At 44.9% G+C, this 24,122-nt stretch overlaps 1 protein-coding gene across 1 annotated transcript; it reads right to left on the bottom strand.

Annotated features, from left to right (window-relative positions):
• Window positions 1-1,570: 1,570 nt before the first annotated feature.
• Window positions 1,571-23,798, bottom strand: Arl6ip5 (ADP ribosylation factor like GTPase 6 interacting protein 5). The gene is made up of 3 exons (XM_051154959.1): window positions 23,545-23,798; window positions 4,989-5,206; window positions 1,571-2,502 (listed from the first exon to the last, which is right to left on the bottom strand). The coding sequence occupies exons 1-3, from the start codon at window positions 23,718-23,720 to the stop codon at window positions 2,330-2,332; spliced, it is 567 nt and encodes a 188-aa protein (XP_051010916.1). The 5' UTR covers window positions 23,721-23,798; the 3' UTR covers window positions 1,571-2,329.
• Window positions 23,799-24,122: the final 324 nt, after the last annotated feature.

Here is a 24,122-nt window from a genome sequence, read left to right as displayed (position 1 = left end):
GGTAAATGTCTGTGCCTTCTGATGGTGTTAGGAAACCCCTGTGAAGGGGTCTTTTGACCCCCAAAAGAATCAAGACCCACAGATTCAGCTATTTTTCCAGGTCACTCTGTTTCAGGTTGCAAGTGAAGCCAGGCTTGACAAATACGTGGTACAGGCAGTGCTTTAAGGAAATCACTAAATAAATCAATAAATCAGTACCTAGCAATTGTTCTTTTCTACCCAATTCTACGTTTGTCTAGAGTATTTTATAAGAGCATAAGAAAAAGAAACTAAGATGTCCTCTTTCCAGACCTGTTAGAAATTGAAATGAATATCTTTTAAAATTTCAAGTACTCACTTCCGACAAACTCATGACACTTGTGTCAGAATATGGAAGTGGGTTTATGAGCCCTGCGTGGTGGCTCACGCCGTTACTCCCAGCATGCCAGAAGCAGAGGCAGGTGGATCTCTGTGAGTTCAAGGCCAGCCTGATCTACAAAGGGATTCCAGGACAACCAAAGCTACATAGAGAAACCCTGTCTCATAAAACCAACAACCAAACAAACAAAAAAGCCAAACAACCAGAACAAACAAAAAACACCATGCAGGTTTAAAAGATTCTGTCAGACTTCAGCTGTTTCTCTAGCTTCAAATAATTACCTATTAAGGTTTTATTAAACAGCTTTCAAAATACAAGGTAGCAAGCATTATGTTTTTAAAGTTTCTTTTCCATGCTATTGCCATGTTTCTTGATATTTACTATAGACATGCATTGAATATAGCATCACTAAGATGCTGTTGATAGATTGTATTCTGTTTGGGTGATGGTACAGATTCTAAACCCTATCTGAAGCTCTGGACTAAAGATAAAGCTCCAGATTGGCTGAGAGACTAAAACTCAAGACATCAAAGCTGCCACAGTGGGTGTGGATTATTTAGAATGCACGGAGGGGCTCTTTGGAAAGAACACACTGGTTATCTTTTAATGTCAGGAAAACCTAGACGTTTTCTATTTCACACGTGAGATCACTAAGCTGGCAAACATCCATTTCTCATTATCAATTTCTAATTATAAGAGCAATAAAGGGGTGACTATCATGAGATACATATGCTCACATGATCCCAACCCTAAAGAAATAATAAATACACATTAATTTCTTTCTTTCTAAATGCTCTCATCTATTTCAAAACCAAACAACTGCGGCTGGAGAGGTGGCTCAGAGAATAAGACCACTTTCTGTTCTTCCAGAGGGTCGCAGTTTAGTTCCCAGCGCCCACCCCAGGCGTCTCACAAGCATCTGCAACTCCACCTCTAGGATCCACTGCCCTCTTCTGTGGGCACTGTATACGTGTGGCATTTCTCCTCCCCCCACCCTCCCCTCTGTCTCTGTCTGTCTGTCTGTCTGTCTGTCTGTCTGTCTGTCTCTCTCTCTCTCTCTCTCTCTCTCTCTCTCTCTCTCTCTCTCTCTCTCTCTCTCACACACACACACACACACACACACACACACACACACACACAATTAAATCTGAACAAAACCTAAACAATATAAACATTTTCTTGGACACCTTTTTATTATTGTAGTAACAAAAATGTGTCATAAAAACAGAACTCGGGTTTATTTTTATTTATTTTTTAACAAGTCAAGAATAACAACTTACAGAGTTGTAACCACCCCCGACCCCCCACCCCAGGAGGATAACATTTAATTTGCAAGAAGCACCTGCTGGTGAAAGCATGTTACTACCCTTTTAAAAATTTTTACAAAAAATTAACGAAGCATTGTCCTAAGCAACTACCTTCATATTCGTAAACAAAATATATAACAACTGGCTGATCCAGTTTCTACTGCACCTCAAACGGGTGCCAAAGTGAGAGACCATCTCTGGTTTTAAAACAACAAAGATAATACCACTAAACTAACATACTGGACACATCATAGTCTTAGGGAATTTCAGGGAGGATGTCATACAGGATTAGAAACCGGCTGACACACAACATCCTCTCCTTTAACTGACTTTTCATCTCCTCAGTATTGCCTCCAGGTTCTACAGTGACTTTTTCCCTACAATAGAATAGTGCTGCTGCTGTCCAGTCCACATTTTCTTTGAGAAAACACACTGGAAATTTCAGATGTAACATTAAAGTGAGTCTGGATATTTGCAGTTTTTGAGGCCTTCCTTGGGTCGTATTGAAGATCTTAACAGGTAGGCCTGTGCATGCGCGATACCTTAGGTAGCTGGGTGCGAAGACATGCACCTTCTGTTTCAAAACCACAGACAGAAAATGGGCCTGAACATGGGGAAAATGCAACTGGGTTCCTGCTGCGCCCTGTTCCTGGGTAAGCTGTGTCTACTCCCTAGCTTTGCTGATGTAGTCAGCAAATTTGTTGATGCTCTCTTCCTGCTGTTCCAAGGCATCCAGGATAATGCCCATTGGAGTTTTCTTCAAACCTATTCCCTCCATTTTATTTTCCAGCTTGTTCTTGAGGTTTCGAAGTCTCAGGGACGCATGGATGAACATCACTGAAAGAAAAGACAATTAGTATCAAAGCAAAAATTCCCTTTATTTATTTTTGGTTTCAATTATGTAAAAAATTCTATTGTTTTTTTAAAATTATGTGTATGTATGTCTGTGTCTGTGGGTTTATGGACATGAGTGCTGATGTCTGCAGGAGCCAAAGGCATCTGGTCCCCTGGGAGCTGGAGTTATAGGTAGTTGTGAGCTACTCAGTAAGGTTGTGGAGAACCAAACTGGGGTCCTCTGTACTCTTAAGCACTGAGCCATCTCCCCAGGCCAAGAATGATTCCCCTTTTCACATCAGCATAGCGCTCCTTCTCACGCCTCACACACAGAGCAAACTGTCTCTTTAGCTGTCAGGTCTGCTCACCTTGCTGATCAGACCTTCAGAATTTATATGAAGCTGCTTACCAAGCCAAACACAGATTGCTTTGTGTGCGGAAGATCAGCCACATTCTTTCTTCCCCACTAAAATCCTGCCCTCCTGCCTTGCAAACGTTAAACAACATTAATGGTCCACTAACAGGATTCCGTCCCGAACATGAATCCACTTACCCCGGCTTTCCCAGAAAGACTTTTTTTTTTTTTTTTTTTTTTTTTTTTTTTTTTTGCGTTCTGGGTTTATTTGTACTTTGTTTCTTTAATTCCAGAATCCAGGTAAACCCCACTTTAAGGTGCCTCAAAGGGGCATGCTTTCTAAAGTGTCATGACCTGACCTTGTTTATTATGAAACAGATTGCATGGTCCCTCTTCACGGACCTCTTGTCCCAGGACCTTAACGGAATAGGGCTAGAGAATCTGTATTTTAAGACACTCTATGTGATCTATATCAGTCATTTCCCCCATGAACACAAAAAGTACCCAAAGAGCTGGTTAAATAGGGCTGGGAAGTGGGCGAGATGGCTCAGTGGGTAAAGGTGCCTGCCTCCAAGCCTAGTGATCTGAATTTCATGTCCAGGAACCACATGCTGGGAGGAGTTGTCCTCTTACTTTCACAGTTTTTTTGGGCAAGATGGATGGATGGATAGATAGATATATGGGTGGATGGATGAAAAATCAAGGCAGGACAATAACTCAGTTTGGGTCTCCAGGACCAACATAAAAGCTAGGTAGGAACGGCAGCCAGCCTGCAACCCCAGTGCTTAGAAGAAAGAAATAGGGGATCCTCAGGACAAGCAAGCTAGATAGAGTAGCCAATTGGCTCATCAAGAGACCCTGCCTCAATTAATAAGGTGGAGCACAATGGAGGAAGACACTGATGCCAACTCTGGGCCTGTATGCTCACCCTTACACACATAGGGAAACACATGTCCATATATGCATAAACACATGTACTACACAATAAAAACATAAGTAAAAGAACCTATGATAGGCAGATTCCCACACTACACTAGGCACAATTCAGAGAAAGATTATATGTTCCTAGCTGACTCTGACCTTTAGAGCCACTTTCTAAGCGTCAGACTCTTGGGGTACCACTGTTGGCCCACAGAATCAAGCTCTCCAAGGGATATGGCTTAGAAATACACGTTATCTTCACGTCCTTGCCTTAGAGATAGGTGAGTGTAGCTCGCTTAGGATGATGGATGATGCTTTGGTTTCCTATAAATCTGGCAAGAGAAATGGAGATCTTGACTCTGTGATGTATTTCACTACTCTGGCCCATCACAGGCTCTCGGGCAGAAAGGGGACCACAGTTAACAAGCAGTGTGTTTAAATGGAGTCATTCCAGCATTCACTTCCAGAATAACAAGGAAAATCTGGGGAAATTTCCCCAAGGTTCGAATTTACTGGCTAAAACAGTGTGTGTAACACAGTGTAGGATTCATTTGTAAATATCTGGGCTCATTCTGACAAGATCTCAAATAGGCAAACAATTTTATTTACTAGAATACAGGCATAAGCTAAACATTTTCAAATGCAAAGGGACACTTTCTTGTCATCAACTGCACTAACATTTCAGCCAGATTTCTGCCTGCTAAGACAGGAATTGGATCTTTGTTTCATTTAATACTGTTTGAGGTCCTAGAAATTAAGCTATTTAGAAAAAATTCTAGCTCACCAAAATAAAAATATTTAATATTTATACTCTGGACCAGTCTTTTTCCAGATGTATCTATTTTTTTATGTGTATGAGTATTTTTCCTGTATGTATGTATGCATACATATGCATGCCTGGTGCCTGCAGAGACCAAAGACTGGATCAGATCCTCTGCAATTGGAGCTATGGATGGCTGTGAGCAGCCATGCAGACCATGCAGGCTGTACCAGTTCTTGCCACATGACTGGGATTAGCATTTGTTTTGTTGATTGGTATCTCTGTGTAAAAAGAGCAACTTGACACATTGCAGGTGCACAGACAGATCTGTGGAAATAAGCAACTACGAGGCTTTCCTGTGCAGTTTCAGAGGTTCTGATAGGCAGTGGTTATTGGCCAACTGTGCCTACGTTTATTTTAATGAAGAGAGAAAAAGAGAACAGGTTTACTTACACAGCAAAGGAAAAGTGATGCCGAACACAAAGACCATGACACCCCCGAACATGGATATGAGGAAGTAGCTGGCTAGCATGACTACCATCACGAAAGCTGTGGGGTACTGCTTCTTCATCTGGCGGAGGATGTCTTTATTGTGCGCTGCCCACACGAACCCCGTGAACACCAGCACCACAATGATTCCTCCAAGGATCATGTTGAAGGGGCTCAGAAACCTGGGATGTGAAACAAAGAAAGACTGGCTCAGTAGCAGGTACAGCACGGGGAGAGAAGGGAAGAGGAGGAGTGACCACCACTGAGCACTTACTAAGTTCCTCATCAACACCAGAACCATAAAGGCCATGGCCTACAAAGTAGACAGGGCTGACTGAGTCTAAATAGAGAAAAAGCCTTAGTGGTTAGAAAACATGACGCTTACAGCCAGGCGTGGTGGCCCACACAATCTCAGCACAATCCTAGGAGGCTGAAGCAGGGGGATCATGAGTTCAAGGCTAGTTCAGACACATAGCAAGACTCTGTCTCCAACAAACAAACAAAAAATCAAAACAACAACAACACCAAAAACAAAACAGAAGGTGACAAAGAGGAGGTGGGAAGAAAAGACGATCATCAACAACAACAAGGAAAATGGCAGAACTAAGACATTAATCCCAGCACAAGCAGGCCAGTGCCCACCAGACTTGCCAGTGTACCTTACTAGATTCCCACTATTTGAAGACCACATCTTCATATAGACTTGATGTGTTGACTTTCATACATCCTGGGCGCTACTGTACACCTGTTGTTTTGTTCTTTTCTTTTTTTATGTTTTAATTTTTTTTAGCACTAAGTATTTCAGGCTTAGTTGAAATGATGGATGAATGAGCTCATCTATCCAATCTGGGTAAATGAAGGGCAGGGATCATACAATGGTCTCTATGAGCAGGACCCTGTCTACAGTCACAGTTCTGTTTGGACTGTATAGTGTTTATGTAAACCCTTCTGGGGAAAAAAAACCCAAAACCCCACAAAACAAAGAAACAATATGCAAGGTAACTTGTGTCTCCTGGAACAAGAGAATCCAATCACCTTGGACCTACCTTCCACTTTAGAACGCAACAGCTGGAATGCCTTCTCACTGAGGCTGAACAGAAGCCTTCTACAGAGCCCCAGTCTTCCCCACCCATGACTGCTTCCTTGACAGGGAAGCCTCAAGCAAGATGCCACTCGCTGGTCTTTGTTTTTCTAATAAATGATCCAAATCACTGTCTCACATAATCTATTCTTCCTGTCCTACAGAAACATTGGTGTTTATGATTTCTGATGCAAAAAGTCCTCGATTGAACTTTCCAGAGGCCCCCAAGCATCCTCGACAAAGGTTGTCAACTCAGAATCCCAAATTGGATAATGCAGAAAGCATTATGAAGAAGAAATTTACTCCAAGTATTCTGTAAAGGAAAAAGACCCAGCTGTCTTCTACCTCTCCCTCCTCTTTTGAAGACAGATTCTCACTATATAGCCCAATATTGTGGTTTGAATAAGAATGCCCCCTGCCTCAAACACAGGATGATGTGTTTGACTACTTGGTTCCTAATTGTTGGAACTCATTGGGAAGGATGCAGAGGTGTGGCCTTGTTGGAGGTATGTCAGTAGTGGGTGGGTGTTAAGATCTCAAAAGACTCTCCCAGCACTTGGGAGGCAGAGGCAGGTGGATTGCTGTGAGTTTGAGGCCAGCCTGGTCTACAAAGTGAGTCCAGGACAGCCAAGGCTACACAGAGAAACCCTGTCTCGAAAAACAAAAAACAACAACAATGCAAACAAACAAAACAAAAGATCTCAAAAGACTCTTTGCTTCTTGCTTGTGAAACCAAGTATGAGCTCTCAGCTATTCCTGCTGCTGTGCCTTTGCTTTACCACCATGAACTCTAACCTGTGAGCCCAATGAAAATTTTTTCTTTTAAAGCCAGGCGTGGTGCCACATGTCTTTAATGCCATCACTTGGAAGGGAGAGGCAGGCATATTGCTGTGAGTTCAAGACCAACCTGGTCTACAAAGTGTGTCCGGAACAGCCAAGGTGACACAGAAAAACCTTGTCTCAAAAATAAATAAATAAGTAAAAAATAGAACTTTTTATAAGTTGTCTCCATTATGGTGTTTTATCACACCTATGGAAATGTAACTAAGACACCCAGGCTGGTCTCACACCCACGATCCTCCCACCTCACCCTCCCAAGTTCGATATAATCACAGATGTGCACCACCATTTCCAACTGAAAATCCCTTTACATTTTAGCTCTGATTCTACCCACTGAAACACCAACTATTTTCAATAGAGAGAAAGTTTTTTATCCTTCTTGTCACAGGGGCTGGAATTAATGTGAAACTGCTTTGAAAAAGCTAAAGCTGTACACACACACACACACACACACACACACACACGCACACACGCACGCACGCACGCACGCACGCACATACACACGCGCACACAAGCAGAGAAGTGCTGGATGTGGTAGTGTTCACCTTTACTCTCAGCATTCAGGAGGAGGAGGCAAGTGGACCTCTGTGAGTTCGAAGACAGCCTGATCTACAATGTGAGTTCCAAGCCAGCCAGAACTGCATAGTGAGATCCTATCTTTAAAACATAAGGGGGCAGGGCTGGGGGAATGTGAGCAAGCCAAGAATTAAATGAAGGCAAGAGTAGTATACTATAGCTTAAACATACTATAATACTTATGAATGCTGTTCTAGAACAGAGTGCTGTTCTGGACCCGCCTCACCGCAGAACTCTGACCTCTGTTGCCTCCAGGCAGGACTGCTATCTTCTCAGAGAAGGTGAAACATAACAAGCCCTGGCTATAAAATATGGATGCCAACTTATTCATGCTGAGCCACTTCTGACTCAGGGCAAGACCATTACTGCTCAAGGCCAGGCTGTTGCTCACCACGATAAGCTCCAACAGCAGTTACTCCAGGACACTGTGACATTGAGCCACTGCCTGACTGCCTGTGTGGCAATTCCTTTTCCACTGTAAGAGCCACCCCCTTAGAATGACTGTGCAGATGGGCTCTGTCTGCTGCGTTGCCCTCTGTGGATGGACCACCGCGAATCTAATGGGCTGTGTTCTTCCTTCTTTGTCTTCAGAGACTCTACTTCCCACCAGTGCCACCCCTGGTAGGACAGTAACAGTTGCCTCTTTCACTCAAAATCCTTGAAAACACCAAGACCTTTCCAGCTTGAGAATGCAAATGTTATAAATAAAATGGCCAAGACTGAGACACGTCCATACTGGTGAGATTTAGATGAAAAGCTGTTAGGAATAACCTACGTGACCAGTGTTTTACTAGACTGGGAGATATATACAGCTATGAGTAAAAAGCTGATATACACAGGCACGACTAGATCTGGCTGATAATTTAGTAGCACAACACAAGAGTAACAATATACTGAGTGGGTGGCAGCAATGATAACACATTCTCCCTATTAGACAGACTCATCATCTCATGTACACGACCTAACCCTAAAACAGAAATGTCTATTACAGTTCCTTTTTCCTCCCTTTCTTTTCCCCGCCCCCCAACCTCTCCTTCACTCAGACAGGGTCTCATGTCTCATGTAGCCTACCATAGTCTCAAACTTTATATGTAGATGGGAGGGACCTAAACTCTTGATCCTCCCGCCTCTGCTGCCCAAGTCCAGGAACACAGATATGGGCCACTATACCCAGTTTATATAGTTCTCAGTGTTTGTTTTTGTTTTTGTTTTCCTGTGACCAAGATCATTTAATAGTGACATTCCACTGTCTAGTTTGATGCCCAGGCCACCCAACTGAACCCAAGAGGATGCTGGGCTGCACCAGAGGCCACTCACAGGAGGAAAGGCAGCTGGACCCACCACCATTCTCCAAGCCACCAACAGCAGCTCACAAGCCTGTGATGTCAGAGCCTCTGGGAAGTCGGTCCACTCACATCAGGCCAATGGGGCCTGGTCCTCAGGGCGCCTAGTACCCATTCCCATCTGACAGAGCCTCACGCTTAGAGACCCCAGCTTCATGAATGTCAAGCAAGCACTTTACCAACTGAGCTAGAACCCCGGATCTTCCTATGCCTGTGTGTGTGTGTGTGTGTGTGTGTGTGTGTGTGTGTGTGTCTTGTGCATGGTAGGCAAAGGTTCTACTGTTAAGCTATATCCTCACCCTGGCAGTTTTATTTTATCTTGTTTGGTTGGTTTTGGGGAGATCTCAGCATGTCAGCAAGTTGCCCAGGCTACCCTTTAAACTCTATCTTCCTACCGTAGTTTCCCTAGTAGCTGAGGTTACAGGTCTGCACTACCAGATCTGGCTTATACATTGCATATTATTTTCCAATCAAAAATAAAATAACTACATAAGACAATGAAAATGCAGCCAGGTGATGGCAGTGGCAGTGCATACCTTTAATCCCAGCACTTGAGGAGGCAGAGGCAGGCAGATTTCTATGAGTTTGAGGCCAGCCCAGTCTACAATATGATTCCATGACAGCCAAGGCTACACAGAGAAACTCAGTCTTGGGGGAAATAAAAAAGAAAGAAAGAAAGGGAAGGAAAGAAGAAAAGAAGAAAAGAAAAAAACAAAAATATAAAATCAACTGCTTCACAAGGCCACAGCCTAGCCTTAGTGCTCTCAGTATCTCTCTAACTGCATTGTTGGAATTTGGGGTCATACACCACCTTAAGGCTTTTCCTTCTTTACCTTGGTTTCCTGCTGTCTGCACTCAGTGTGCCAGCTTGGACCATCTGACCTCCTCCAAGCTCTCAACACCCAGCTCACAGGCTGTTCTGCCTGCTTGCCCGCCCTCCCTCCTGGGTCCAAGTCACCCAGAGGGACCCAGCCTCTCTGTTCTTCATTATTATTTTACTTTATATTTTCATCTCGTCATACCTTGTTTCCTGACACAACATCAGCTTTGATTTTTGCTTGTTGTTGGAGACAGGGTCTCATATAGCACAGGTTAGCTGGAGCTCTCTGTAGCGGGGGAAGCTCCTGAGCCTCCTGCCTCGACCTTCCAAGAGATGGGATTAAGAGCACAAAACGCCATGCTCCAAGACTTAATCTGAGAAAGGCAGAACCAGGCAGTGCAGACAGTACATCCTCTTGAACAAATCTTAGACAGGCTTGCGTCAGAGGCCTGGGAACGTTCACAGATGAACAAATTTCCATTCCTAGTACCAAATGAGAGAGAATGGCTGGGGAAAATTAGACCAAAAGACTGCAGTAGTCATGGTTGGTAGGGGCATCATGGGTTCTTTCTCTGTCTTCTGCATTCCTCTCTCTCTCTCTCTCTCTCTCTCTCTCTCTCTCTCTCTCTCTCTCTGTGTGTGTGTGTGTGTGCGTGCGCGCGCGTGTGTGTGTGTGTGTGTGTCTCGAAAAACCAAAAAATAAAAAATAAAATAACAAACATATCCTCTCACAAAGCCATTCTTTTAAGCTGGGAAATACCTCAATGTTTCTGGGCCATAAAGAAAAGAATAGATCAAAATTAACAGAAAGAAGTAGAAAGAAGGGCCAGGGAGCAGCGTGCTTGCTACACAAGCAAGAGGAAATAAGCTTGGTCCCCAGCACCCTCAGAAAAAGCCAGTGTGGAGATGTGCACTTGTCATCCCATCACTGGGGAAGTAGACATAGATGGACCCCTGGGGCCCAATGAACAGCTGGCCTACCCTATTTGGCAAGCCCTGGGTCTCGGTAAGAGACTGTCTCAAAACAAAGGTGAATAGTGGAGGCCGGTGGGGGATGGAAGGCTGAAGCTGAAAAGTGAAAAGTCTTGCAAACTAAATTACAAACAGGAACTGGTAGTCTGCAACAAAGTACCAAAGTCTAGAATATGCATTAAAATTATAATTTGTAAGGCATATAATAAAAGTCTGTTGTTCTGTTTTAACTTTGGACAAGTGAAGCAGAGATCTGAGTGTCTAAATAAAGCAAGGGATGAAGAACAATGGAAAATCCAGGCTGACTCAAGCAATTCCACATTTGCTGTTCACCTGTTCCTGTAGCTCAGGCTCAAGGGGAAAGAAGCAAAGGCTTCTATAGAACTGGTTTTAGCTTGCAACATGGCCAGCCACAAACTATAATTAGAAAGCAGTCAAGCTTCGAGCTGAGGGCGAAAAAAGAACAGGAAGGAGAAATGATTTTTCTCCCATATTCAAAGTACTTGCAATTCCATTCTGAAAATCAGTAACATGAGCACTCTGAAGAAGCTTTGGTAGGTAGCCACTTATGTTTGTAACAAAATAACACACAGGCACACACGAAACACACACACACACACACACACACACACACACACACACACACACACACACACACACGAGACACAAGACAAACATTTTCCAATACGGGCAAGAATCTGGGAAGCAGTTATTGTCAGAGATCCCAAAGTTTGGGGCTGTTAGTCACACCAATCAAGAACAAATCCGCGAACTCTTTGAACAGTGGTTTCTGTAAACAAGACACTCTTTCGGGAGGCTCTGCTGGGTGCAGGTTTATTTGTTGGTTTTCCATGAATAATAAGAAACAGGGAGGAAGAGAGAGAAAAGTACTGAGTAGAAGACAGTGGAAGAGTGAAGGAGAACAGGCAGAGCATTTGAGATTCTGTTCTTTGTAGAACACAGCCTAATTATGCAAGTTAAAAATGTTAAGCATGCATTCAATTTTGAGGGAAGCATATTTATATAAATTACCCTATTCTCCTAATTAATAGATCTTTTCCTGTAGTGGAGTTGTTCTTGGTTGTAAAAACATTCAGAACACCACTGTGGATTTCTGAAGCCATCCTAAAGAGTGAATGAATACAGTCCCACTAGGCAGTAGGAGACAAAACTGAGGTCCAAAAAAGTGAAAAAGCATAGTCATGAGGGAGGAAACATGGTGGGGGTGGAGCTCACCACTAACCATTCTGTGGTTAAGCACCTTGGTGCAGGCAGAGACTTAACCCCTTCATTCCAAGCTGCCTGTTCTTCCACCAAGGGAATCCCTCTGCAAGGTTCTCTCTCTCTCTCTGAGGGAAGGAGGTGGAGGCTGAGGGGCAGCTCAGTGGTAGAGCACTTGCCTAGTGTGTGTATGTGGAGTGGGAAGGGAGAGAGAGGGGGTGGGGGTAGTCTGAAGGATGGTGTGGCGAGATGCACCCCACACTTGTCCTCAGGATTCTGCTGGCCAGATCTACAGGTTCAATAGAAACTGTTGAGGGAGGAAAAGTTCCCACCCAATCTCAGCAGTCTAGAGCTAGGAGGATCTTGAAGAACCCTTCAAATCACAAAGTAGAGAGCTGAGGAATACAGTCAGTAAACAGTGTCCAAGGCCACCAACTGCAGAGCTGCCAGTGCAATTAACTAAAGCAGATGGTTCAAAATGGTGCAAGGATCTCTGGGCGGTGGTGGCACACACCTTTAATCCCAGCACTCGGGAGGCAGAGGTAGGTGGATCCCTGTGAGTTCGAGGCCAGCCTGGTCTACAATGGGAGTCCAGGACAGCTAAGGCTACACAGAGAAACCTTGTCTCAGAAAACCAACACCCCCCCAAAAAAAAAAAACCAAAATTAAAACTGTGCAAGGAATATTTGGTAAATTCTGTCACCCAAGCAGAACCCAAAAGGCAGAGAAGTGTTTCCTAAGCAGAAACAGCCTCACACTGACTCTAACCCAGAAGCTGTTTTTGAAGTGTGGTTCCAGAGGGGCCCAACTCTGGAAGGAGAAGCAGAGGGTCTGTTTACTCACGGGGACCTTCTCTGAGAAGGTGAGGTTTTCCTGTGGTCTTTACACAGCCGGGGGCTCACTGCAATTATGAACAGGCCCCCGTCCACTTCCTTGCCTCTCACAGCCCTTATAAAAACAGCACTCTACACATTCTACAAGGCCTGCCTAGACTACCACACACAGTTGCACTTGAAGTGAGTACCTGGGTCAGGAAGCTTGGCTGCAGCGTGAGTATTTGGCTTAGGCTTCAGCTACTAAGGGGCATCTTTGCTACCTGGCATACAGCAGCCCTCCCTGCCAGCTTCCTCATGCCAGGTCTTGATTCTACACTTAGGCCCAGGCTTTAGGAGGTTTCTACGCTCACCCTGCTTCCTGGGCAGCTGCGGGCCTGTGCAGGAGCTGTTTTCTCCGCCTGGTTCACACTAAGCTTCTCCACAGCTCAGTTCAGCAGCCTTTTCTCAGCCTCTCTGAACAGCACATAGTACCATATGCCTCTCTCTCCCGCAGTGCTTACCACCATGGCAGCATTACATTCTTACATTCGTGTGGGTGAGTACCGAGCACATCCCTAGTCCCTCCTAGACAGAAAGCTCTATAAGGAACAGAGATGTCATATTTTTGGCCCCAGCACTTAGCATGGTACATCTGATAACTGTGTCAGTCAAAGGGAAAAGAAAGAGAGAGACAAAGAGAGAGAGAGAGAGATACAGAGAGAGAGAGAGACAGAAAGAGAGAGAGAGAGACAGACAGACAGACAGACAGACAGAAATAGGAGCATTTTCATACCATTTCACTAAGCTCAGCACATTTCTGTGGCTGTCAATTAAGGAGCATGAGACTTAACATAGACAAGCCACTGTTATTCCCGTTGTATACTAAATAGGGCAGTGAAATAGCTCCAGCCTTTGTTTCTTCACAGAGCTTGTTAAAGAGACAACTAAGAAAAGCACCACTGGGGGGAGGCAGGGAATCCACCCTCCTACATGATGAGAGTCGAGGGGGAAGAAAGGCAGTGGGCTTTCTGGAAGGCACCTTTGCAGGCTGTGTGACCAGCACAGGCTCTAGTACAACAGGGACAAAGGAGGGAGATTAGTGCATTGCTGATGTACCCTTTGAGGGCCCTTTCTGCTTCCCATGATCACCCTAAATGTTTAGTGGTTGTTTTGGTTGCCCAATATGGCATCTGTCCTGGAAAGAACTATTTTTATCTTTTTTTCCCCTTAATTTTAAAAAGTTACTTTTATTCCTGTAATCCCAGCACTTGGGAGGCAGAGGCAAGTGGATCGCTGTGAGTTCAAGGCCAGCCTGGTCTACAAAAATGAGTCCAAGACAGTCAAGGCTACACAGAGAAACCCTGTCTCGAAAAAAAAAAAAAAAGTTATGTTTATTTAGTGTGTCCACTCAGCATGGTGCTAACGTGGAGGTCAGAGGACAGCTTTCAGGAGTCAGTTCTTTCCTTCCACCCAGTTACCAAATGTAGGCTATTAGGTGTGTCTGCAAGTGCCATTGCCACTGAGCAGTCCTGCCAGCCTGCAAGAACTATAGCTGACTGTAAAGTATATTTTCAGCTCCTGAACTAGGGCCTTTAGACACAAATTAGGTCTTCAGTATATGTGACCATCATCTCATGGACCTAAAAATCATCAGGGTAAAGGAGACTTCAGAAAGTTTAGACAGGGCAAAGGAAAGTTTAGCTTAGATAGGAGCCATTCTCTTTTGTCATATAAGGTCAAAGTAACATGACCTTGGTAATTCTTTAGGTGGTTGAATTAGCAAGGCCCACTGAATTCCCTGCACCCTGTAGACTTTGCACCATCAAACTAAGCACTCTCCCCCTAGCAGTTCATGCAGTTGGCATCTTAAGGTACTCCTAGCAAGAAAGACTTTGCTGGGACTGGAGAGATAGCTCAGAGGTTAAGAGGTTAAGAGCACTGGCTGTTCTTCCAGAGGTCCTGAGTTCAAGTCCCAGCAACCACATGGAGGCTCACAACCATCAATAATGAGATCTGGTGCCCTTTTCTGATGCATGAGCATACATGCAGGCAGAACTCTGTCTATATACATAATAAATAAATAAATATGAAAAAATAAATACTTTGCTAGCCTCTTCTGTTTTGTTTGGCATTTGCTAAGCTGCTTGCCTACTAATGTATTTATTATTATATATTATTATTATGGCATGCATACTTGTGTACACATGTATGTGTACATGGGGGGAGTCAAAGGTTGACATCAAGTGTCTTCCTCCTTTGCTCTCTATCTTAGTTTTTGAGACATGGTATCTTATTGATGACCAGTTTGGCCAGACTGGCCAGCCGGAAAGCCCCAGGGGTCCTCCCATCTCAGCCTCCCCAGGATGCTTCTTTATGTGGATGCTCGGAGTCCAAACTCAGATCCTCAGGTTCCCACAGCAACCACCTCACCATCCCGCACCTAGCCCTGGTAAGTTTACTTTTTAACAGACAATCAGCTGGACCTGAGTTAGTAATAATAACGAATTCTCCCTGCAGTGTCAAGTGATGACAGAACTCTAATTAACTGTAGCAAATCCTTTTAAAGTAGTTATGACGGAGGGCATTCATCCCCTACAGTGTTGGAGACAATGGCAGGATGATGCTCATACAATCATCATTGCCTAGGCTCATACCCCTTCTCACAGTAGAGACTTTTTGGCAGTGATAGAAGACACTTGGTTATTGGCAAACTGGTCCTCTTGGATGCTTTTAGTAGTGTATTGTTAGCTAAGGAAAATGTAAGAATTGTTGAATTATTGTCACATGGCGAGGGAGAGACGTTGGATTGGACACATGCCAATGAAATGGGTAACACTAAGTTCCCTTCCCATAAGAGTGTCTTGTTTACCTCACACATCGGCAGACTATTAATCTGGTTAGCAGAAGTAGCAACCAAAATGACATTTCCTACATTAAATGGCCTTTCTGCCTGCCGCTGAATACTTATGGAAGGGAAGGTCCAGGCATGAGGCTATTCCTGGCAAGCACCTGAAATCCTATCTGTTTACAGTAAATGGCTGTTGAGTAGGAGCCAAACTGCAGGTTTTATCTCTCCTCAGGAGCTTCGAGAGCATTATTTGAATAGAGGCTACATCAAGGGTAAGCCTTCTAAAGAAGACTGATGAAAGATAAAATACACCTGTCCAGTAGGAAAATAATACAATACAACATAACATAAAGTGATACAGTCCCAACATTGTTCAGCGTTCTGTAGCCTTAAGCTGGCTCACAACTCCAACTTTTTTTTTTTTTAAAGATTTATTTATTTATTCTTTATACAGTGTTCTTCCTGCATGTGTGCCTGCATGCCAGAAGAGGGCACCAGATCTCATTGTAGATGGTTGTGAGCCACCATGTGGTGGCTGGGAATTGAACTCAGGATCCCTGGAAGAGCAGACAGTGCTCTTAAACTCTGAGCCATCTCTCCAGCCCCCATTGACAGATCTCTTAAAGGTCTGCAGTCAGAAGCAGCTCAGGGCACATCGGAAGAAGGCATCCCCTAGCACCGTGTCTTCCCTGGATAAAGTACATACAAGGAAGCACAGTGGTGCAGGTGGGGATGAAATCTGGGACAACCAGGCAGGAAAGGATGTGGTATTTCTCACTGGTTCCTCAGCTCTCCGGCGAGGCATCCAGTTTTATATTTGTTCAAACAAGAAGTGATGTGAGCTGTGAGTGAGTATTATCAAAATGGAAGCCTTTCCCCTAGCCACACAACAGTGTTTCCCCCCCTCCCCGCCCCCACTCCCATTGCCAGGGAATTTTCTAAGTGGAATTATTTGGGAAAGACCAGGTAAGCCAGTTGGGAAAGACTTGTAGCTAGGTAGTTGTGTATTTCTTTTTTGTTTTATGTGTCCAGACATGGTTGCTCTGTGTAGCCTTGGCTGTCCTGGAACTCGCTCTGTAGATCAGGCTGGCCTCGAACTCATGGAGATCCACCTGCCTCTGCCTCCTGAGCACTGGCAAATGCTTCCCACTCTGCTGAGTGAGTGAACGAACTAACACAATTTGGAACCCATTGTAAAACTGCTGACCCCAACTAATCTTAAAGCGTAAACAGACCACACAGTTTATTCTATTTGCAAATTATTATGAAAATAATTGCTAGTAGTTTAGATTTCACATCAATATTATTATTAATTATACTAGGCGTATAAAAATAGATTTAAAAAACCATAAGCAAATTCATATGCAAATAAACTTGCCAGCATAAACTTACAAACATAAACAAGGCCAGTGTACAGGCACTGGGTAAAACAGGGATGGGCTTGGAGAGGGGTCACTGACTGTCTATGAATGGCAACTGAGCGTCTTTGAAAATAATTCCAACAATCTTTTGTCTTATGGTCTACCTTTCACTGTATTAAAACAAACAAACAAACACTCCCAAACTAAGATGATCTGGTTTACCTGATCAAAGTACAGTAGCTACAAAATAGCAAGAACTTAAAAAAGAAAAAAAAGGCACCTCAAGGGCTATTTAAAGGCCATTAGGGGAGGACACAGATGTCAAGCCTTTTCTTCCCACAAATGTTTAAATATATCTCCATGCAGGGCACCCGACTGTCCCTCACCAACTGGCAACCCGTTCTTTCTCCTTTTGGATTTAAAAGTACAGTGTGAGCATTCTTAATATCAGGCACTGACAGCCATATGCCTTTGGCATGTACAAAATCATACTTCTTTTGAAAAGAATTACCCTAATACCTTTTTGTTTCAAATCGATAATTACTAGCCTTCTAGAAATTTCTTACCATCTTGATGAACCAGAGGCATAAAGCAGAAGCTATTGATTTAGCCCCCTCCCCCCCTTTAACACTTCCACAGGGCAAACCATCAGGACACAGAGTGACTCCTGCCAAGAAAACCTGGGCTCATTCACCCAGCAGTGACACACTGTTCTGTGTAGAGTGGGAGGTGGGAGTGTGTGTGTGTGTGTGTGTGTGTGTGTGTGTGTGTGTGTGTGTGTGTGTGTGTATGTGTGTGCCTTGTGAGCAAGGAGAAGCATTTACAAGTTGCAAATACTGCATGTAGTTAGTGACTCTGAGGTCACACCACAAAACAGAAACCATGAGCTCTGATGTCAGGAAGGAATGAGGTAAGTGAGCAGAGCCGTAAAATGATGTAATTCTCAAACATTCAGCTAAATCTGATGATGCAGGAACTTTAGCAAATTTCCCATATAGTTTGATTAGAAGGCTATTTCACCTGCTAGCAACCAGCCCAGCTACTATTAGCAGGTTAGGTTCCTATTAGCTGTGTGACCTCAAGTCTTCATGTTTCCAAAAGTGTGGGTGCTCAGCAGGATTACTAGCTTTCTTTCAGACTTGGGGTATACATGTCACCTCACCGGCACTTGGAGTCAGAGAAGGGAGAATCAGCCGATTCCTAAATCTAGCAAAACAAAACCCAAAACCAAACCTATCAGACCCCTCTAAAGGTGGCTCTGGCATATGGTGTCTTCATTTAAGTTCTGTCAGTGTTTCTTTCTTCTGAGTCAGAATAGACAGCATTTTAATGTGAGGATGAATCCTCTGAGACCCTTGTTAAAATATGGAGCCAAAAGGTCTGAAAGGAGCCAGAGAGGCTTCATTTCCAACAAACACCCAGGTCCGAGCTGTCATACTCCTTGGCTCAGTGTAGGAATAGGTATTTTCCAGTTAAGATCTAATAGGCTTTCCAGCAAGCACACAGAAATCCTCACCCCTCAGCTAGACTGTGCCACAGGCTTGGTACTAAGGTTTCAAGTGTAACTGATTGTTGCCTGTATTTTTTCACTTTGGGGGAAAAAAGAAAACCAGGAAAGACTTCTGTGGTGGTTTAAAGAGGGGCCCCCATAGGCTCATATATTTGAATGCTCAGTTACCAGGGAATGAAAATCTTTGAAAGGATTAGGAGGATTGAGAAGTGTCAGAGGAAATGTCACTGCAGGGGGGGGGGCACTGAGGGGTCAAAAGCCCAGGCCAGTCTCTGTCTGCCTGTCTCCGCCCCCCAACCTGCCACCCCCACTCCCCCCCCCATCCCTCCACCCCCACCCCCGTGTTGGCCTGTGTGTGGATCAGGATGCAGCTCTCAGCTATGGCTGCAGCACCCTGTATGCCACCACTTTCCCCACCATGAGGATCACGGACTAAAACTCTGAAACTGTAAGGAAAACCACAATTAACTGCTTTCTTTTTTAAAGTTGCCATGGTCATGGTGTCTCTTCACATCAAGGGAACACCGATGACACAACTTCTCTTGATGTGTGTAATGTAAACATAATGTCTTAATGCATTGCTGGCTCCTGTCATAGATAGGAAGATAGTTTCTGGCCTCTCATCCTAGGCATATTTCTTTTCTTGTGTATATGCACATACAAAAGACTTTTGGGTAACAGGAAAGCTACACAAGTGCAGATGTGGGGTCCAGCTAACACTGGCAACGAGAGGCATTGATTGGGATAGTGTTTTTCTCATGAGGTGAAACCAAAGCTCAGTCTTGCAGAAGTGGGAAAACAGATCCAGGCTGGAGTTTGGTAGTGGAAGTCAACTGGCCTAAAGTTTCTGTGTTTCTGAGCTGTGAAGTTGGTAACACTAACAATGATAAGAAATAAGTAAGGCAGGGTGTGGCGCACGCCTTTAATCCCAGCAGAGGCAGGTGGATCGCTGTGAGTTTGAGGCCAACTTGGTCTACAAAGGGAGTCCAGGACAGCCAAGACTACACAAAGAAACCCTGTCTCAAACAAAACAAAACAAAACACAAACGAACAAAAAAGAAAGAAAGGAAGAAAGAAGTAACATTGTATCATTGTATAGATGATAACGATGAGGCAGTGTGGTCCTGCAGCTGGTGAGTGACAGTTGGAATTCCAACTCACTTCATCTGACTCATAACTATTAACTTATACTACTCAGAGACAACGAAAATAAAAAGTCTGTAAGAAGGGCTACAAGGCTGAATGATACACAACTGTAATCATAGCACTTAGGAGAGTGGAGCTGGAGGATATTGAGTTCCAAGCCAGCCAAAAGGTACACAGTGAGTCGCTGTCTCACACACACACACACACACACACACACACACACACACACACACACACACACACACCAAAACGGAGAGAGAAGTAGAGAAAGTGAGAGAAGGGCAGGGAAAGGAGAAAGGAGGAAGAGGAGGAAGAGGAGGAAGAGAGAAAGAAAAGGAGAAAGAAGAAGACGGGAGATGAGACAACGAGGAGGAGGATGGGAAGAGGAGGAGGAGGAAGAGGAGGAGGAGGAGGGGAACAGCAAGAGCTAGGAGCTCACAGAATCTGAAATGCACAATGTACCTACTACTTGGAAGCCATGTACTGAGTAAAACCACGGTTTTAGGATAGAGGCCAAACTTCCTTCCTTTTTTTGAGACGAAGCCTTGTCACATAACACAGAACTATTAAAGCTATTTAACCCAAGCTGGCCTCAAGCTTGTCATCCGTCTGTCTCCTCCTCCCTACTGTTGGGATAACAAATGCGCACAGCCATGCCTTGCTTGAAGACCTAACTTCTGACCCCTCAGCCCTTCCCAGTCATGACCCAATATGGACGCCTGTCTCTATCCTAACCCCTCTCAATCTCCACCTTGGCCTTGTGCTTCCTAGTGCTTCGGGAGCTACAGCGCCCTCCAGAGTCTTCCATCCCTCATGCTGAGGTCTGAAAAACAACCCCATTCGTCCTCAGCCAAGCCAATCCGAAACACTAGAGGACCGGACATTGAATGTCCCTAAGGGAGCTCCTGGCTACAGAGGTGGAATCACTGCACATTCTTTACCGTAGGTAACGTGACTTATTTGCACATTTCCTCATGAGAAACTTATCACCAGGGCCACTAGCAGAGGACCCAGATGAGTAGCTCCCAGCAGCGCCTAGACCCACCCATCCACGGCAGCACCCAAAGAGAACGGTTCTGAATCAGCCTTGCTCCCTGATCCCAAAGGTATTGGATTTCTTCCGCCTCTCAGGCACTATCATTCTACCCTCCTGACTCCCAGGAGGTTACCACAAGTAGTTAAGGGGATAAGCCCAGGAGTGTGGTGCTGAGCATGTCATTCAACTTCTCCAAGAGTCAGGTTTAATAATGAGAATAATGATAAGCCTACTTATGGAGCTTTATGACACAGGGCAGGAAAATACTTAGCACACGTACTTAGCACAGAGAGCATGAAATAAATGTTGTTGTTGTTGTTGTTGTTATTATTATTATTATTATTATTTTAAAAAGAAAAGAAAAATTTGTGGGGAAAGCTAGAAAGTGTTCAGAGATGCATAGAAACAAAATAAAACAAAAGTTACATGCCCAAATTCACACACACACTTTTTTTTTGGTTTTGGTTTTTTGAGACAGGGTTTCTCTGTGTAGCCTTGGCTGTCCTAGACTTACTTTGTAGAGCAGCCTGGCCTCGAACTCACAGCAATCCACCTGCTTCTGCCTCCCGAGTGCTGGGACTAAAAGCGTGCACCACCACGCCTGACTCACACACATTTTTGAAAACAACTATTGCGAGTCTTACACTGTAGCCCTGGCTGGTCTGGAACTCATGCAATCCTCCTGCCTCAGCCTCTCGTGTGCTGGCTCTTGGCAGATCTACAACAACAATAGTAGTTACTTTTCTCTTTATCCTTCAAAGACATCGACAGCAATTGATACTTCTCTGGGAAATGGGAATATGTGAAGGGTTAAGACCTGCAGATTGCTTGCTTTAGTGGCCCAACACCATTATGAGAGAGCTGTGTTTAGTTACAGAGCTGACTATGAAAAATGGATTCTATGAAGGCTGCAAGGTGGCCAGGGCTTGTGCTGGAGTCTGGGCACATACTGCTTTGGGTATGAGGGGAGGGGATTTTTTTTCCCCCTTGTATATTTGGTTGGCCTGTGGTAAACCTTTCTATTTAAGATAAGATAATGGCCCATAACTACATACCCAAAAGAGGAAGAAAAGAAAATGAAACCAAAACAAGACGTGTAAACCTGTTATAAGAGTGGGTTGTGTTTGTTGTTGTTGGTGGTGTTGTTGGTGGTGGTGGTAGTGGTGTGTGTGTGTGTGTGTGGTGTTTTGTTGGTGGTGGTTTGGTTTGGTTTTGGACAGGGTTTTTCTAGAACTTGCTCTGTAGACCAGGCTGGCCTCAAACTCACAGAGATCCTCCTGTCTCCCCCTCCTTAGTGCTGAAATAAAAGGCTTTACAACCTCTGCCCTGCTAGTTACTTTTTTGTTTGTTTGGTTGGTTTGGTTTGGTTTTTTCAAGACAGGGTCTCTCTGTGTAGCCTTGGCTGTCTTGGACTCATTTTGTAGACCAGACTGGACTTGAATTTTAAAGATGCTTCTTTGGGTAGTTTTTCTCTGGGACGAAGCACAGTGTGCGATAGGTTTGGAGACAGCTGTCTCGGGTCTTCCTGCTCTGACTAATAGCTCCTTAGTCAGAGTCTACCACAGCCTGCGTCCTCTGCACACCAGGCCATCTCCAGAGTTGGCAATACCTTCAGCCACACACAGAAGGATCGCACATGGAGCCTGCATTTGGGAACTGGCACCCACTCCGAACCACGCCCGGAAATGGGGAACCCTGCCAGTCTCCTCTGTGCTGTGAGTTTGCTCCTTTTGAGGCTCAGCAAATGCCATGTGTCCCTGGGCCAGAGTTCAAGTCTGATTCATCTTAATGTGCCCAGAGCTTGGCACGGGGTCTGGCGCCCCGAGGTAGCTAAGTAAATAAACCACCTAACCTCAGGCCAACTTAAGACACCACCTTATCGCTCACCTCTTCCTACGCCCTCCAAATGACAGTCTCTCTCTCTCTCTCTCTCTCTCTCTCTCTCTCTCTCTCTCTCTCTCTCTCTCTCTACAGCTTTCTTTCTCTTTGGGTTTGTTCTGAAAGAGAAGCCTTCGACAAGGACTTCTTTTAGGACAATAAAGTCCTTTATAAAGCCTTTTCTTTAAGTTCGTGTAAGAGATAGCGAACAAGATGGCGAATATAACCACTTAATTTTGCAAAAGGTGGGAGAAGCAGCTTCTAGAAAGACAGGTGCAGAGGTGTGTGTGTGTGTGTGTGTGTGTGTGTGTGTGTGTGTGTGTGTATGTGTGTACCCGAATGCCTGGAGTATAACGTTAACTAACGCAGGGCACTTCTTAACTATCGGGCATTGAAAAGGCCTTGAGATACAGAAAAGATCGCAGACTAAGAAGCGAAGTTAAAGTGATCATGTCTGGCAACTTCTGGAACAAAAAAACTAAATGAAAAAAAAAAAAAAAAACGTCTGGGGGCCTCGTTTCCATGTCACCTCACATATGAAGATGCGCCACCAGGAGATTCGCACCCTCTTGAGCCCAAGCTCAGCTCCATGTACAGTCTAGCAGACATTAGGCATAGAAGCCACTTAAACACGGCCCTGGGTCCACACCCTGTCACTCCAGGCTTTCTCTAGGCAGCCCCAGGACAAGGTTACAATACCACGTTTTTCTTATTTTTAAAACACCCACGGTGCTACAGACATCTGACAGGCGGCTGACCTCAGCACGGGGTGGGGGGGACGACGGAGGAGGGGGTAATTTTCATTGTCTCAAGTTCTCAGCAGCCCCTCCTCACTTCCCCCACCCCCGCCCCCAGGGTCCCTGTCAAGTCTCAGCCTCTAGAGCGGAAAAAGAGAAAGGGGGACCCCAAATAGCTGCGGCCTCGCCCTGAGAACAAGTTTCCACTGGGTTAGCCACTTCCCGAGACTGCAGGGCAGGCGCTCTTGGACTTAGCCTTGCATTTCGTGATCTTGTTCCCGAGGTTCCCTAGGTCCTGGGCCCGGACAGGTGCTCCCGGCAGGAGACCCCACTTACCCCACGACCGAAATCATCATGGCAGCCACCACCAGGTAGTTGGTCTGGTAATAGAGCAGATTGCTCACTACACGGTTGTTCCATTTGGAAATGTCCCTGAAGTCCGGTCGGGCGAAGCGATCAGAACCCGGGAAGAAATCGTCCCAGGCACGGAGCGGGGCGAGGTTCACGTCCATGTTCCTAGGCTTCGCGAGCTTCGCTTTCGGAATCTGGCGGCGGCGGTAGCGGCAACCAGCTGAGTGAAAGATGACAGCGGCTCCTTTGGATTGGCTCTGCGGTTAGAGCACAGCAGGGCCCAGGAAATTGTCTGCGGGCGGGTGTGTTTGTCTGTCTGTGATTGGCTGGAAGTGGTTAGTGCCTGAAAACAAGGACCGTCAGTTGCTCAGAACAGAATACTGACAGAAAGTAACCAGCGGAAATCCCCTCCTACCTAAAGGTCGTGTCAATTCTCTAGAGGTTTAAATACAAACCATTTCTTCTTAAAACACCTTTTATGCGCGTTCTCTGCCTTGGAGGGAGAAAATAAGCAGCTGTTCAGACGTCAATCTAAGTGGAATGGAATGGAATACGACCTCAGG

The sequence above is a fragment of the Acomys russatus genome, chromosome 13 (genome assembly GCF_903995435.1).
Source record: "Acomys russatus chromosome 13, mAcoRus1.1, whole genome shotgun sequence".
NCBI classification, from domain to species: Eukaryota; Metazoa; Chordata; class Mammalia; order Rodentia; family Muridae; genus Acomys; species Acomys russatus.
Note: the sequence above shows the minus strand (reverse complement) of the source record. Positions and strands in the feature narration are given on the sequence as shown.

What these genes read in the sequence shown, in the direction of transcription:
- Arl6ip5 (XM_051154959.1), bottom strand. Translation starts at nt 23,720, where the DNA reads ATGGACGTGAACCTCGCCCCGCTCCGTGCCTGGGACGATTTCTTCCCG. An exon ending in ATGATGATTTCGGTCGTGGG is followed by an intron (nt 5,207 to 23,544) that starts GTAAGTGGGGTC and finishes TTCACATCCCAG; the next exon opens with GTTTCTGAGCCCCTTCAACA. An exon ending in CATCACTTTTCCTTTGCTGT is followed by an intron (nt 2,503 to 4,988) that starts GTAAGTAAACCT and finishes CTTTTCTTTCAG; the next exon opens with TGATGTTCATCCATGCGTCC.